The sequence below is a fragment of the Saccopteryx bilineata genome, chromosome 12, assembly GCF_036850765.1.
Source record: "Saccopteryx bilineata isolate mSacBil1 chromosome 12, mSacBil1_pri_phased_curated, whole genome shotgun sequence".
NCBI classification, from domain to species: domain Eukaryota; kingdom Metazoa; phylum Chordata; class Mammalia; order Chiroptera; family Emballonuridae; genus Saccopteryx; species Saccopteryx bilineata.
This window is the reverse complement of record NC_089501.1, coordinates 27247749-27264721: the sequence shown is the minus strand read 5'-3', so window position 1 is coordinate 27264721 and position 16973 is coordinate 27247749. Positions and strand designations below refer to the sequence as shown.

The 16973-nt window shown below is 38.0% G+C and overlaps 1 protein-coding gene across 3 annotated transcripts in view; it reads right to left on the bottom strand.

The window, feature by feature from the left end:
- The window catches only part of AKAP7 (A-kinase anchoring protein 7), a 121697-nt gene that overhangs the window by 101463 nt on the left and 3261 nt on the right, over positions 1-16973 (bottom strand). For all 3 annotated transcript variants that reach the window (XR_010727674.1, XM_066248147.1, XM_066248148.1), the window contains exons 2-3: positions 13159-13293; positions 4899-5038 (exon numbers count right to left, since the gene is read on the bottom strand). Coding sequence is in view for 2 of the 3 variants with exons in the window: in XM_066248147.1 (XP_066104244.1) it covers positions 4899-5038; positions 13159-13293 (275 nt within the window). In the remaining variant the exon portion in view is untranslated. The remainder of the gene's footprint in view (positions 1-4898; positions 5039-13158; positions 13294-16973) is intronic.

Sequence of the window (16973 nt, the reverse complement as noted above, 5' to 3'; positions counted from 1 at the left end):
TTGCATCTGGTAGGTACAGTATTTGCATTTTCTTAGGTTTTAAAAACTTTGTTTTCATTCTAAGCTCAAATACCAATTATAAATAAGTTCAGGACAACACTCAAAAAAACCCATTCATTTGCATATTCAACATTTTAGTGCAATGTCCTACATGATAAAATGGTTTTAGACCATTCATATCTTTGAATTAACCAGCAGCTTGTAAAACTGCTAATTAAAAACTGTAAAATACTTGGACTATTTCTCTGAAGCCACACAGTACTTATAACACAGGATCAACCTCAAACCTAGGAAAAGGTATAAAGTTAATCTAATCAAATAAGGTATGTCTAATCATGCATTAATGGGCCAGATAAACATATATTCCTTAATATCATTTTAACATTTTAAATGTATTTTATTCCTAATTACAGTCTTAAAAGATAAAAAGAAAAAAATACTTCAGTTTTGTTTGTATGCCATTTAAAAATATATATATCAATGTCATTAAAGGCCAAAGGAAACTAATTTTTATATCACTGTTTAAAATTCTATAAATACATTAATGTGCATCTTCCACCAGAGCCCTCAGCCACTGGCGGTATTGCACAACGCACACTTTAAAAATCTAATCCTATAGAGCCATATAAATTATGACATTGAAAGAAACTTCTTAAAAGTCTTGATTAAATTCTTAAATATTTCATTCACTAATTTCTGTTTAGAAAATAAAGCAGACATCCAACTGCTAAATCTCACCACTAAGCCATACTCTACATGTCTAAAAACAATGCAATAAGGTTCATTTTTATTATCTTTAAAGCTTTCTAATTGAGTCAAAGCATATATGAGTTTAAAGAAAATGCCTTAAAGTTAGTGTGCATGAGGGAGTATGGTGTGTTCTATTCTACCACACAACAGAATGTCTCTGATATCATCTTTCAACATTTTATAGCCTATCTGTTCTTCAAAGCTGAATACTCTCATTTTCTTGCTTGACTACAACCATGAAAAGATGTTAAAAATTTGATGAGACAGTAATAACTGAAGTAAAGTAAAAAATTATCCTCAAATAGAAGAATTTTCTGTATCTACAAAGTGCTTAACATACATGATGGTATCAAATACTTTCACAATTACATTTCCAATAAAGAAACTGAATGTATAAATCTACGTTCATATTTTCCTAGGACCAGCAATTTTCACATTACAAAATGAGGAAATATAGAACTACATGTAACAAATACCTTTTTTAAACTTCTAAAGAAAACCATATTTTTCATTAATATAAAAAATTATCTTACAAAAAATAATACACTCCTAATTTCAATCACCTTCTGATTGTTCCCTTACATTATTCAATGTTGACTTACCCTATACTATTACTTCTCATAAGAGAGCATATAAAAATCTAGTAAATAAGAAATATTGAAGATTTATTGTAACTCCATTAAATTTTTTGCTTATTTTTATATTTGAACTAATGTGAAACAGCAGGTAATGGAGAAACTCCTACATTCGTATATTTGAAATTAGGGTATTTTTATGCTGTCCTTCTAATTCATTTTCCAATTCATTTTTTGTGAAATCATAGTTTTCCATTAATAAAGAATTTGAAACGTCTCAGAACATGTTTAAAAATCAAAGATCCATGTAAGTCTGAACACTTTTTTCTTTAAAACTAGATGCCAACAAGTAGAGGCCAAAAGTAGAGCAACTCATTGTGAATGTGCTAGCTTCCAAAAGCTTGTTTGCAGGTCACTTCATTGGAATTTGGAATACAGTCTCCCATTGAAACAATGTTATAAATGCTGCTCCTTTTCCCAGGCCTTCCCACAAAAGCTCATAAGTAGTTTAAAAAGAAAATTAACATTAGATACTTGAAAACAACAAACAAAAAAGGTGCTCATGCAAAAGATATAAAATGTATTTCCTAAAGTCTCATTGTTACCTCTCAACTCCATATTTATATGTAAACTTTCTGTTGCCTACCAATAAGTCCCTTGAGAGAGAAACATTAAATTATTTGGTTTTGAGGTCACTTGAAACCTGTATTCCTCACTATGACAAGTTACCCTAGCCCTTCAAAGATAACTACTGTTGAGCCTATGTATCAAACCAGCATCTGTAACACTGTATTTATTATTTATAATGTTCTGTCCTAATTTAGTATGCCAAAAACTTATCTTTTTCCCTTGAAATGGCATTATTTTGTGTTTACTCTTGGCCAAACATTATTCTAGGTGCTGGGAATGAGCTGAAAAACTTTGTGAGGAAGACTAACAAGTGTCAAAATGCAAGGATGACAAATGACAAAAGGAAAGCTATGAAAGTCTTTTGGGGAAGGGGAAGATTGACCTAGTCAGGGTGGCCACAGCTGAGAGGCCTAAGGTAAGATTTTGGTATTAACAAAACCAAGAGAGGAAAGGCAAGTCCAGGCAGAGGAGGCTTCCTCTGGGGCCAAGTGACCTGGCAAGTTCAAGGAGAGCCGGAGGAAGCTCGAGCACGAGGAAGGAAGGCTGAAGTGGAGGTCAGAACCCTGTAGAATACGATCAAGACTTTGTCTTGATCCTAATGTCAATGGGAAAATACTGAACTGTAGAGGCAGGGAGGTGGCATGTCCAGATTTGGGTTCAGAACATAAAATCATTGTCACCTCCATTTTATAACGGAATAAACTGAAACTACAGAAATTTAGTAACCCGACCCGTATCCACAGTAGTTTATGACCAGCTGCTATTCCAACAAGGCCTGTCTGACTCCAACGCTTACACTCCTGCCACTTTCTATACAACTTCCCAGAAGTGGACAAGCAGAAACAAAGGCTGCTTGGGGAAAACTATGACTAGCAGACAGTTCTCCCATCCCCCTTCCTCCCTTCACTTTGTGGCCCAGACCCTGAACTAAGTGGGGGAAGGAAAGCATTTACCTACCCGCTTGCCTCCCAGTCCCCTTCCCCACCCGCCTTTCCCCACCACATCACCCCACCAGTTTTCACTGGAGGCCATGAGACACCAGAACTCAGCTGGCGGGGGCTGGGGCAGGCGTGAAGGGTCATGCAGCGCTGCTTGCTCAGACCCCCATGAAAGCCCAGAGCAGAGGGGTGCAGAGGGAAAGACAAAATGAAGGGCCTTAATGAAAGCAATTTATAGCAGTTGTAACAACTTCTATACTGATAATCTCTGTACTGGAACACTCTCTAAGCAACAAAGCAAATGAAGGAAGCTGGAGTCTCTTCCAGTCATAAGTCACGTGTCTTTGGGGAAGTCATCTTTCCCGTTTTCACATTCAGTTTCTTTCGGACCTGGCATCCGTCTGACTGCCCAGCCACACAGCACCACCTTTGACTTCCTGCTCTCTCCTAATCCTCATACGTACACATGATCCTTCATTTCAAAGAAAACCTGTCCAAATAACTCCCAAGTATTTTTAAATAATATATATAAATAATAGATATACATTAAACACTTTTAAGAACTATTTTACGCCCTGGCCGGTTGGCTCAGTGGTAGAGCGTCAGCCTGGTGTGCGGAAGTCCCGGGTTCAATTACCGGCCAGGGCACACAGGAGAAGTGCCCATCTGCTTCTCCACCTCTCCCCCTCTCCTTCCTCTCTGTCTCTCTCTCTTCCCCTCCCGCAGCGAGGCTCCATTGGAGCAAAAGATGGCCCAGATGCTGGGGATGGCTCCTTGGCCTCTGCCCAGGCACTAGAGTGGCTCTGGTCACGACAGAGCGACGCCCCAGAGGGGCAGAGCATCGCCCCCTGGTGGGCATGCCGGGTGGATCCTGGTCCGGCTCATGCGGGAGTCTGTCTGACTGCCTCCTCGTTTCCAGCTTCAGAAGAATACAAAAAAAAAAAAAAAAAAACTATTTTACTGTTAACCCACCAGTATGTACCAGTAAAATTAGAATGATTCTAAAATCCTGTACTGTTAGGAATACAATTTCTCTTTTTTTTTCCGTCTCTGCCTGGTTAAACCTTGTTCCATTGACTACATATTTGCTAACATGCCCCTACAGAATTTTTTTTTATTTATCTCTTTGATTTCAATTTTCTTTGATTCTTAAATTTTCGTTAAATAAGGAGAAGCAACCTGAAAATGTGCCTAGATTAGGACCCCCAATCACACAGAAATTCAGATCTGGCTCTGAACCTGGGCCAAGAGGTAGGCGCAGTCAGTCTCCACGTGAGGCGCTCTTCCGTAAGGCATTTCAATTCCTACCTCTTTAGATACTGTTGTTTTCTTTCTCAGACACACATGAGGGTTTTTTTACTGTGGGCTATTGGGATGATTTGATTTCCTATTATTCATACCACACTAATTTTTCAGATTTGTAATAGTTTCCTACCATGTCTATCATGTAATATCAAGTTGATATGACCATGAGTATTTTTAAAAGAAACTATGGTGCAATCATCATTACCATAAACAGGATTAAGCAGCAAGAAGTCCCAGTTTACTTTCCCAGCAAAGACATCAGAATCCTCTCTTCCTACCTGGGCCTGCTCTCAGCTTCTAAACGTTTCCGCTTATGACAAATGCTTAGGAGGGACCTTAACATGCCATCTGGCAATGCTTTTTCAAGTGGCTTTTGCAGCACTGTTTAAATACAATTATTTAAATAATATTTTTTAATTATTTAATTTTAATTGTTTTCTCTGAACATATGTACCCTGATTTATCAATGTCACCCCATTAAAATTAATAAATTTATTTTTATTGAAAAAATAAATAAATAAAATAAAATTATTTTAAAAATAAATTCCATTTAAATAGGAATATTCCTTGCACGGGCCAGCTAACATGCCACCAAGGACTCTTAAAAGCAAAGAGCAAAGGGGTTTACAAGTAAGTATTTAGTGTACTTTAAATATAGTTTAGAACTTTATAATAAAAATAGTTTTTTAAAAAATAGCACCTCTTTGTTGGTGATTGGAATGGAGAGGAAATAGTTGGGTTGATAGTCTTTGTGTTTTTTCTTCCTCTTCTTTATTTGATCTTTACTGATCCATTTATTTTCTTCACTTCTCTCCAAATTCATCTGAAGTACATCAGTGACTAGAAGAAAAAATGTCAAACAATAATATAGCTAATGCATTAAAACAAAGATAATATAGTCAGAAAAAAAGGAAACACTCACTATATCAGTCACAATCATTCACAACTGTCATTTTCAAATCTAAAGCAGGTATTGGCAAACTCTTTCGCAAAGGACCTCATACTAAATATATATTTTAGATGTTGCATATCTCCTATGGTCTCAGTCAAAACTACCCAAGTCTGTTGTAGACAAAACACAGATAACTAGGGATATCTGTGTCCTAGTAAAACTTGCACAAAGCAGAGAGCCAGTGGGCCATCGTTTACTAACCTCTGAGCTAGCCCATGACAGACAACCACTCTCAACTCCATGCCACTAAGCATTTTCATGACACTGAGAAATATTGTTTTTTCACCCATCCTGCAAATGTATATCTGTGACTCCTACAATATAACCACTTACAGCAGTGCCACTCAAAGTTTGGTTGGTGGCCAATGTCACGCTACAAACTATTTGTTGTAAAAATTAAGAGGCCGCTTCAGAAATTTTCATGGCAATTAGGCAAAGCAATTTTGAGTATTGAATTTTGGTTTCTATTCTCTTGGTCATTTTTAAAACATCTTTCTAATAATTCATTTTTTATTTTCTTTTACAAAAGTTTCAGTTGGTAACAAATAGAAAATTTTCCAAAAACAAAACTAGTTCTTGACCACAGATAATTTGAGAAGCACTGAGCATACTTCTTTTTAAAGTTGTAAAGACTCATTTACAACACCCAACAATTCTAATTATGAAGCTATGCTCCCAGAAATAACCACCAAATCCGTGTGAAATTGTCTGCTTTTTTACAGATTCTATCAGGGGCGTCCATATACATGCAAAACTATTGTTAATTGAGTTTTTAGGCTGTGTCTTCTTGAACAGTAGCTTACTGTTCAAAATGGGAATGCCTCATAAAGACTATGTAGAAATACAAATATATTTTCTAAGGTATGACTTTGGACAGCGGTGGGAGGGAGGGACCACCTACCTTACATTTAATTCCATAGGTTAGTTTCATCTTTGGATCAAGTCTAATCAACCACAGTGACCACCTGCCCCCAATGCCTTGAGACTGTGGCAAAAGTCTGAGCTGATGCCTATGTGCATATGCCACCCTGACCTTACTGAGCCTCTTATTTTACATGTGATGAAACAGAAGAGCAGAGAAACTTTTTTAAACTGTTTGGTATCACAGAGTTGAGTCTGGTACCTAGACCTCAATTCTCCTAATACAGTTTCTACTGGATCAAACTACTTTTCTATTACAGTTCTGTCTGTGTAATGTTACACACAAAATCAAAGAGAAATGATTGTCCTTATTATGCTGCTCTTTGAAATAGTAACAGTAAACAATTTTAAATGAATGTCACAAATAGTATTTTAATAGTAACTTCTAAGAAAAATAATAGAGTATGCTTAAAATTTTTAAACTAAGGTTTCGTGGAAATAGTTTTTCTTTCTAGTACTAACATATATGTAAGACCTAGAGATAGGGGAAAATAAGGCCCTGGCCGGTTGGCTCAGTGGTAGAGCATCGGCCTGGCGTGCAGGAGTCCCAGATTCGATTCCTGGCCAGGGCACACAGGAGAAGCGCCAATCTGCTTCTCCACCCCTCGCCCCCTCCTTCCTCTCTGTCTCTCTCTTCCCCTCCCGCAGCCAAGGCTCCATTGGAGCAAAGTTGGCCTAGGCAGTGAGGATGGCTCTGTGGCCTCTACCTCAGGTGCTAGAATGGCTCTGGTTGCAACAGAGTGACACCCCAGATGGGCAGAGCATCGCCCCTCGGTGGGTGTGTCGGGCGGATCCCAGTCGGGCGCATGTGGGAGTCTGTCTGACTGCCTCCCTGTTTCCAACTTCAGAAAAATACAAAAAAAAAAAAAAAAGAGAGAGAGAGAGAGATAGGGGTAAATAAGAGCAAGGTGACCTGAGTGATAGGTCTAACTGTATCATTTTGAATAAAGGCAAAATTACCTGGCATGTTTGCATATCCATTTCACAACTACATTTCTCAACAATATGCCTAGTGATTAATATGGTTAAAATGATATCAATTTGCCTAGTGATTAATATGGTTAAAATGATATATCTTCACAAAGATAATATAATATAAATTATTATTAGCTTCTTTTATACCTATAAGCTTGTCGGAACTTTAAAAATTCTATTGCTAAAAAATAGTTTGCAACATTCTCATCTGTATTATAAACATGATCTGCATTGCCTCATATGATGCCACTGGGTTTTAATTCCATGTAATTTTTTTTAATATGGAAAATCAATATGTTGAAGAGGTACTTATAATTTTAGATATCCAAGAAAAGGACCCACATCTGATTGGAGTAACATAAACTAAATACACTAATTTAAAACAGATGCCACAAAATATGCTAATGAAGCAATACATACAGTATTGATCCATTTCTAAATACATTTCTAGCCCAACTCCATCTGCTTTTAGTAAACTGGTACTCTGAAAATGGAAACCAATCTTAATATAGTCTACACCCAGAGTATCTGGGTGGGAATCCAGGACCCCCCACTTATTAGTGTGATCTTAAATCAGTCACACGAACTCTCTTTACCTCAGTTTCCTACCGTATAATTTGAGGATAATAATAACAGGATCATTTTGAGGATTAAGTGAGTTACTACATGAAAGCTTTGAGACTGCTTCCTGGTGCAAAATCAGCGTTATTATTCGTTATTATCATTATTAGATATTCCCCAGAACTAAACATAATTAGGGAGATAAATCTGTATCTGCTAAGATCATTTGAGAGACTCCAAAAAGAAACTGAGATGCTTTATAAACTAGCCAATGTTTTTCATCATCCAGACCACTTGGAAAATTAAAAGTGGTCTTGAACAGTTTTTTTGCAAATTAAATATAATATTGAAAAAAATTTAAAGCAAATTACCCATTTTTTAAAGTAAAATTATAAACAAATTCCAAATAAGTTCCCAGCATTCATCCCCTTATGTCTCATTGTCCAAATCAGGACACAAGGCTAGTGCAAAACAGCACAGGAAGCTGGGGCAGTGATATTTTGAACAATTTTGATATTTTAAAATACTTAAGAGTTGAAGTACTTGTTTTAAATATAACTTAATAGTATTACATAATAAATAAGTAATAAAATGATAATTTCCCACATCTCTGAAATCTCCAATAACTACAAGGTTAGAATTCTGTATGTGGTAAAGGAAGGATTATAATTTCAAAATGGGAAGAACTGAATTCCACACTTAGGAAAGACATGTTGCCAAATAAATAAATAAATAACTCACTCAAATATTTTATTTTGAATCTTGACTAAATATGGCTTGATAGTTAAAGGATGTGATTTTTTTTAAAGAAAATTTAGAGTCAAATAAATGAAAACTCTCCACAAACTTATACTTTATGGGAAGCACACTGAGCTATTCGTATCAGCAATAAAATGACTTTTCCTTGCACACTCCCATTCAACTTTCAGAGACAACTAACAGCAACCCCATTTTCTGGCTGGTTTACTGAGTTTCTACCCTATTGATCAATGACTCCACCCTATGTAAAGAAAGAGAACAGAGCCTGACCAGGTGGTGGCACAGTGGATAAAGCGTCGGACTAGGATGAGGAGGACCCAGGTTCAAGACCCCAAGGTCGCCAGCTTGAGCATGGGCTCATCTGGCTTGAGCGAAAAGCTTACCAGCCTGGACTCAAGGTTGCTGGCTCCAGCAAGGGGTTAGTCGGACTGCTGAAAGCCCACAGTCAAGGCACATATGAGAAAGCACTCTATGAACAACTAAGGTGTTGCAACGAAAAACTGATGATTGATGCTTCTCATCTCTCTCCGTTCCTGTCTGTCTGTCCCTGTCTATCCCTCTCTCTCTGACTCTCTCTCTGTCCCTGTATAAAAGGAAGGAAGGAAGGAAGGAAGGAAGGAAGGAAGGAAGGAAGGAAGGAAGGAAGGAAGGAAGGAAGGAAGGAAGGAAGGAAAAGGGGAAGGGGAAGGGGAAGGGGAAGGGGAAGGGGAAGGGGAAGGGGAAGGGGAAGGGGAAGGGGAAGGGGAAGGGGAAGGGGAAGAACAGACTCATCCAGTTCCAAACCAACAACTCAGTAATGCAGGATTTTCTATAAAGCCAGAGGTATGGCTCAAGGTATATGGCTTCTTCAATATTTCTAAAAGATTTTCTTTTGTATATACATTTGAATATTTTATTTCTAATATATATTTATATTCTAATATGTATAACTAATATATTTTACATTTCATTCTAACACACTGATACATTTTATATCCTAACATATAATTCTAGTAAAATAGTCTCTTCTCAAAAAAACAAACAAAAAGAAAATGTAAGGACTCATTTCAGCCAACTAGAGTGCATGATACCTAATGATCCTGCTCCCACACTGATGGTAACACAGTGGACAGCGCAGGCTCTCAGAAGCAAACATTCAGGGAGTTTTCCTACTGGCAAGGATTCCCCTTCCCACGGTGTTCTTGTTAGCACTACTTTCCCCATCGCTCTGCCAGGGTTTCAATCAGCAAGAATTTCTTGGCAGTTACCTCACAATTTCCACCCACCAAAGGAAACTGAAAGAACCAAAGGCAACCAGCCACTTGAGAACTTTAAGGTTGTTGTCTACCACGGAGCCATTCAACTGATTAAATTTCCATGTTACTAAATGTAAGAGAAAGCCCCAAATCTATTCAAGCTACCAACTAATTGTCCTGTGTTTTGGACACAAACACCATCACTATATTTATCTCAAGGTTTAAGGGTTGACAACAAAAATCCTTTTTTTTGTATATTTATTTTTTTCTTAAGTGAGAAGTGGGGAGGCAGAGAGATAGACTCCCACATGCATCAGGACCGGGATCTACCCTGCAACCCCCTATGGGGCAATGTTCTGCCCATATGAAGCCCTTGCTCTGTTGCTCAGCAACTGAGCCATTTTAGCACCTGGGGCAAGGCCATGGAACCATCCTCAGTGCCCATGGCCAACATGCTCCAACCAAGAGGAAGAGAGATAGAAAGAGAGCAGGGAGGGGGGGAGGGGTGGAAAAGCAGGTGGTCACTTCTCCTGTGTGCCCTGACAGGGAATCGAACCCAGGACATCAACACACTAGGCCCACACTCAACCACTGAACCAACTAGCCAGGGCCTGTATATTTCTATACAAATCTCTTCACAAAAACTAGTTAGCAGTTTCTGGCTCGCAAAAAATTTTACTATTTGTTCCTTAGCATTTTAGTAAACGCTATTATAAAAATGAGAGAACAAGTTGTTCCCAAATAATTAACACTTATGTTTCAAAGGTTTAATAAGTAGTACATTCTTTTAAACATCAGTTATTATTGCCTTTTCCACACTTTACCTCCTTTGATCTGTATAGCAGCACCATGTGAGGTAAACAGGAGGATATTATCCACATTTCACAGTTGAAGAAGCCCAGCTCACACAGTTTAAGTGTCCAAGGTCACAAAATAGAAATGAAATAACCAAAACTTAAAGTATGTTTTCTGTTTCATCATACCACACTGACTGTGTGAGTTGGAGCTTGGTATTTGAAATCGATCTTCCCACAAAGGAAATATCACACATGGTGGTTTGGAGTCTAGACTAAGCCACAAAGACCTCTAATTCAGAAAGTCTGAGCTATCAAAAAGTGGTCCAGTACTATATACATGCCTAAAAATGGATTTGTGTAGGTGAGCAAGCCCCTAACTTACATGGATAAGATCATTTCTTTGGTAAAAAATACACCATCTACTGCAGAGAAAAGATCCCTATTTGCGTGAAGGATTGGCCAGTCCTCACAATGTCCATCCTTGAAAAAAGCAGCTGTACCTTTCAGAGCAGAAATGGACTGCTTTCTGGTCCATTCCCTTTCCTTCTTTCTGGTCCCAATGGCCACTGTTTCTCACCAGTGGAGATATAAGAATAGAGTAGCTACACAAAAACAAACAAACAAAAGAATACAGTAGCTACAAAATACTAGTTGCTTTCTGGGATTCTGGAGGTTATCACTCTCAAACCCTAGTAGAAACAGTTTGTTTCAGATATATTAAATATGTGTAAGTCAGAAGTACCAATAGCTGGAACGGTGAACACGTTTCACTTCTCTATTCCAGTCTAACTTGAGAGCATTCTGGTGGGAGTGATTCGGGGACTGCAACGGGATGAGAGGGAAGAAGAATGGATGGGAGGTGCCCACCATGGGCTTGTAGACATGATTATTGAGGAGCTTTCTCCTTTATTTTATAACCAAATTAGAGAGAGTAATGAAATCTAAAGAAGTGATTTTATTTTTTAGAGAAATTCATTTTATTTGCTCAAAAAGTAGGAAAGTAGAGGAAACCATGATTAAAGCATTGCTATTTTTGCCTCTCGTTTCCAAAGAGTATCTTCTCCTACTTAACTGGCACACTAATTCTCCAATGAAGGTTTTGCTAGCAGTCGTGAAAAACATAAAAGCTATTCTCCATAGGCCGGCTGTAAATGAAAATACAGAAAACCCGTGCTCTGACTGAACAAACACCTCTTCATCCTTTTCTTCCATATTCCTTGGATTATGGAATAGGAAAAACTGACTAATAAGGTACCAGAAATTTCATACATTTTAAGCATCCCTCTCTCCTTACATGTCCCAAAAATGTAAACGAGATTCTTATATCAAAAGACAGTATGATAGAGAACAATGTGGTTTCTGAGACTGGCTGAGCATCAAAATCATATGGAATGTGTAAAAAAAAAATAAAACGGAATGGTTCCACCTGACATAATAGTGGAAAAGAGGAATATGTAATTTTATATCACTACACAGAAAATTCTGATGATCAGTTAAGGTCAAGGCCAGTTAGCATAAAGAACCTTGGATAGCTCGTACTTATCTTCCAAGCCTCCTCTTCTGTCTCCAAATCTCTGGGAAGCTTTCCATGACACCTTTTACCCAACATCCAGGTTATATGCTTCCCCACACATATCCTCACCCCATGTATTCCCGCTTTATGGCATTCATCTTACGGAATTAGAGCTGTTATTGTATTGGCTCCCCATGGAAGCTATGAGTTTCATGATGGTGATATGTCTCAATATTGTTATGTGCTTCCACATTCCCAATATCTGGTGCAAATATCTGGCATTTGTCAGGCATCCACTAAATGTTCATCAAAAAAATGACTAATGCATCAGAAGTCACAATTCCATACTAGTTCTTTTCAACTGTGTGATTTTAGTTAATTTACTTACCCTCTCTGGGTCTCATTTTCTCTTCTCAAAATTGAAGAGAATAAACTAGATAATTTCTTATGGAGTACCCCCTCCATTATAGACCCACCCAGTCAAGATAAAACTATACCAAATCATAGCAAGGTTCTAAGTAAGGCTACAAACAATGAGTGGTACAGAGTTTGCAGTCAAATATTTGTGGAATACATCGGTGGTTCTTCCTATTTTCCTACTCACAAGTAACCTGGATAATAGGTAAATCTGTCACATTTCTAGGGGGGTAGCCCCAAATACCATGTACAGTATTGTTTTTACAATGACAAGAGTTCAGATTTGGAAAGTTATGTAGTTCTAGCAGTATTTTAATCAAGTAAATATTGGTTCTCTAGAGTCTGTGGACAGAGCACTTAAGGACTAATCAATCTAATAAATGCATAACTGATTAAAAGTTTAAGTGTTTTCAACACTAGCCTGTTAAGCTCCGTGAAAGCAGGGATAATATCTGCCTTGTTCTGTGGTGACCCTCCAAATGCGTAGCAAAGTGCCTGGCTGGAATCAAAGGGCCAGTAAACATTTGTTAGATGAATGGGTACTGCTGAAATCAGCACTGGCTCCAGAATAACGGAAGGGAGCCTATAAACCATCTAACGTCCTGCCCCATTCTTTTCTAAAGTTCCTTGTAAACTACAGAATGATCTGGCCCAAAATTTCGTGAGACATGTCTTAATATTATCTGTGATAGTTTTGACAATAGAGGATCAACAGATAACCACTAATTAATCCAAACTCAAAAACATAACAAAATTTAAGATGAATTTATTAAGAAAAAGTATATCTGTCACTAAATTTGCTATTCATATTTATTTAATAAAGTACTTACTTTTACTTTCACAATCATCTTTAATATCTATAGTAGCAAATGGCACATCCACTGGAGAATCCATAGTATTGGCTTCAAATTCTTGGGAGAATGCCTTTTTTCTTAACATATTTTCACACTCATTGAAATTTATTCCTTAATATATCACAAAAAAGAAAAAAATTATTATTTAACTTAATTAACATATCCTATGCTAAAACAACTCAACGAACTGAATTCAATATAAATTAACATGTTAAGAAATAATACTATAATACTTGTATTCAAATATATTGTAAAGCTACTTATGTTAATATTATGTATATCATAGCTACATTTTTATAAGTGCATTTTATACTAAACAACTTTAATAGTTTTCTGAAACATTGTACTCAAATCAGGGCTATATGAAGACTTAGTTAATCAATAATCCTCAAGACCTTTTATAGCTATATTTTCTTAATTCAAAACCTATATTTTTTCACATACCTTTTAAAAACAAACCAACAAGTTTTTGTTGGTCTTTTTCATGTTTATTTTTGAACGCTATCACTATGTATTCTCATTTGTATAAGTTCTGACCTTTATTTTATTCTTCAATAAAGACCTTTAAATCTTTTCTCTCCATCATTACAGTAACATTGGAAATTCAGTCAAAAATACATGGCTCCAAATATGCTTGTCTGGAAAGTCAATGATTAAAAAGCAAAAGATCTGCCTGACCTGTGAGGGTGCACTGGATAGAGTGTCAACCTGGAACACTAAGGTCGCCAGTTCAAAACCCAGGCTTGCTGGGTCAAGGCACATAGGACAAGGAACCAATGAACAGCTAGAATGAAGCAACTACTACTCCTTTCCTGACCCCCCACCACCTATGCAAAAATCAATAGTCTTAAAAAAAAAAAAAAGCAAAAGATCTTACAGTTTACTGTGAATCTAATCGTAAACTCACAACTATTTGAAATATGTAAAAACAAGAAACGGTTTCCTTTCTCGTTTTATGCTTACATTGAAAACTGCAGTGCATAAACAAAATTTTTATTTATTTATTTTTATTTTTTTGTATTTTTCTGAAGTTGGAAACGGGGAGGCAGTCAGACAGACTCCCGCATGCGCCCGACTGGGATCCACCCGGCACTCCCACCAGGGGGCAATTCTCCGCCCATCCGGGGCATTGCTCTGTTGCAATCAGAGCCATTCTAGCGCCTGAGGCAGAGGCCATAGAGCCATCCTCAGCGCCCGGGCCATCTTTGCTCCAATGGAACCTTGGCTGCAGGAGGGGAAGAGAGAGACAAAGAGGAAGGAGAGGGGGAGGGGTGGAGAAGCAGATGGGCGCTTCTCCTGTGAGCCCTGGCCGGGAATCGAACCCGGGACTCCTGCACGCCAGGCCGACGCTCTACAACTGAGCCAACCGGCCAGGGCTCATAAACAAAAATTTTAATAGAGCAGTACAAAAGTTGTGATAAACTTTCTTTTACCTTTGGGCACATGCAGCCACACAGAAAGGATCGCCACTGACCGTGTAGCTTACAACTGAAAAGCTAGCAACAAAGAGTAGTATTTGTGCAACTAAATATGAACAAGGCTGAATGAAAACAAAACGAAATAAACCCAGCATTTGTTTTTCTCTATTTTATTCTTAATCTAAGTAATTAGTAATAAGTTTTAAGAATCTAATGTATAGCGTACTGACTAGAGTTAATACTGTATTCTCACGCACACAAGAAAAGCTCTGTGGGGTGATGGATGTTTTGATAACTTGATTGTGGCAATCATCTCACAGTGTATGCTTATATCAGATCATCAGGCTGTACACTTTAAATCGATACAATTTTATCTGTCAATTATACCTCAATAAACTAGGGAGGAAAAGAGCTTAGTAATATGAAATTGGCTCATTTAACAGAGACATCTTATACAATCTCCAAAGTGCCTGTGCCACTTGGAAATATACTGGCTCTGCTGTGACGGAAAGGGTTGGGACTGAAAACCAGGAGACATATAGTCTAGCACCGGCCCTGGCTTCCACTAGCTGTGTGATCCTGGGCAAGTCATGTGAACTCTTAGGTCCCAGTAGTTATCTCACCCCTTAGATGACAAGGTTGTCCTAGTTGAAAAATTCTAAATCCTGCCTGCCCATTAGAATCATCTAATGAGGTTTTTAAAATTACCAGCATCTGACCGGACCAGAAAGCTCGGTTGGTTAGAGCATCGCTCCAAAATACAGAAGTTACCAGTTCAATCCCCGGTCAGGGCACATACAGGAGATCAATGTTCCTGTCTCTCTCTCCCTCCCACTCAACAAAATAAATAAATAAATAAATAAATAAATAAATAAATAAATAAGAAAGCTGCATCTGGTCCCACCCCAGGCCAACTAAATCACAATCTCTGGGAATCAGGCAGGTCTCCAATATTTTTTTAAAGCCTCACAGCACACTGGCCAGGTAGCTCAGTTGGTTGGAGCATTGTCCCAATGTGTCAAGGTTATAAGTTCAGTATCTGGTTAGCGCATAAACAGGAATCAACCAATGAATGTATAAGTAAGTGGAATAACAGATCAATGTTTCTCTCCTCTCTCCCCCTATGTCTAAAAATCAATCAATAAATTTCTTTTTTTAAAGCCTCACCGGGTAGCCTAGCAGGCGGTGGCGCAGTGAGTGAAGCGTCGGACTGGGATGTGGAGAACCCGGGTTCAAGACTCGGAGGTCGCCAGCTTGAGCGCGGGCTCATCTGGTTTGAGCAAAGCTCACCAGCTTGGACCCAAGGTCACTGGCTCGAGCAAGGGGTTACTCGGTCTGCTGAAGGCCCGTGGTCAAGGCACATATGAGAAAGCAATCAATGAACAACTAAGGTGTCACAACAAAAAACTGATAATTGATGCTTCTCATCTCTCCGTTTCTGTCTGTCTGTCCCTATCTATCCCTCTCTCTGACTCTCTCTCTGTCTCTGTAAAAAAAATAAAATTAAATAAATAAAGCCTCACAGGGTGATTCTCTAATGTGCAATGAAAGTTTGAAAAACATCGCCCCAGAAAGTCCCCTTCCACCTCTTCCATACTTTGTTTCTACACCAGACTCAGAGATTGTGTTAACAGTTGAGAACAATCAATTTAAAGGTAAAAACTCAAATCAGACTTTAGCTATCAGAAAAAACCTTCCTGATCTCCAGCTCAGGTCTGAGTTAGTCTCACCTCCTTCCAGGCACCTAGTGTTTCCTCCCATCACAGCACAAATACATCAGGTTATATATGCCCCCAAGTCTGTCTTTCCCCTTAGACTCTTAAGCTAAAGAGACCACATAGTTTACCGATAAAACCGGAACACTTTTGAAAGTGGAAGAGGGTGCTTTTCATAATTACACCCCTCTCAGTAAGTATGCTCACCTGACTAAATTCTTAAAGTGCTGTGTCTTGTTCTCCTTTGATTCCTCAATGCTTAGAACAATGTTCTGTTCACAGTAGGTGATCATTTGTACTGAATGACTGAACAAAGGTAAGTAGACACTGGGAGTGATGAATAAATTACTCAAGCTACATTGCAGTATAGCTATCTCAATGCTCAAGAAAAAACAACCCCTGGTGTTTAAAGGCAACTTCAGCATATCACAGATTCTCATTTTCACAGGATGAATGAAGGAAAGGTAATATCATCCCATATGACATAAAAATAAATATTGAAGCATAGCATGACTTGCTCAACATCGTTCTCCATCTTCTTAAATAAAGCATATATAAATTCTTGAATGCAACGCTATTCTAAAATCAAGAGTCTAGAATGTGAAATATAAACTTTGTCCTATAAACCACAGAATACTTGAAATCATTTTTGTAGATA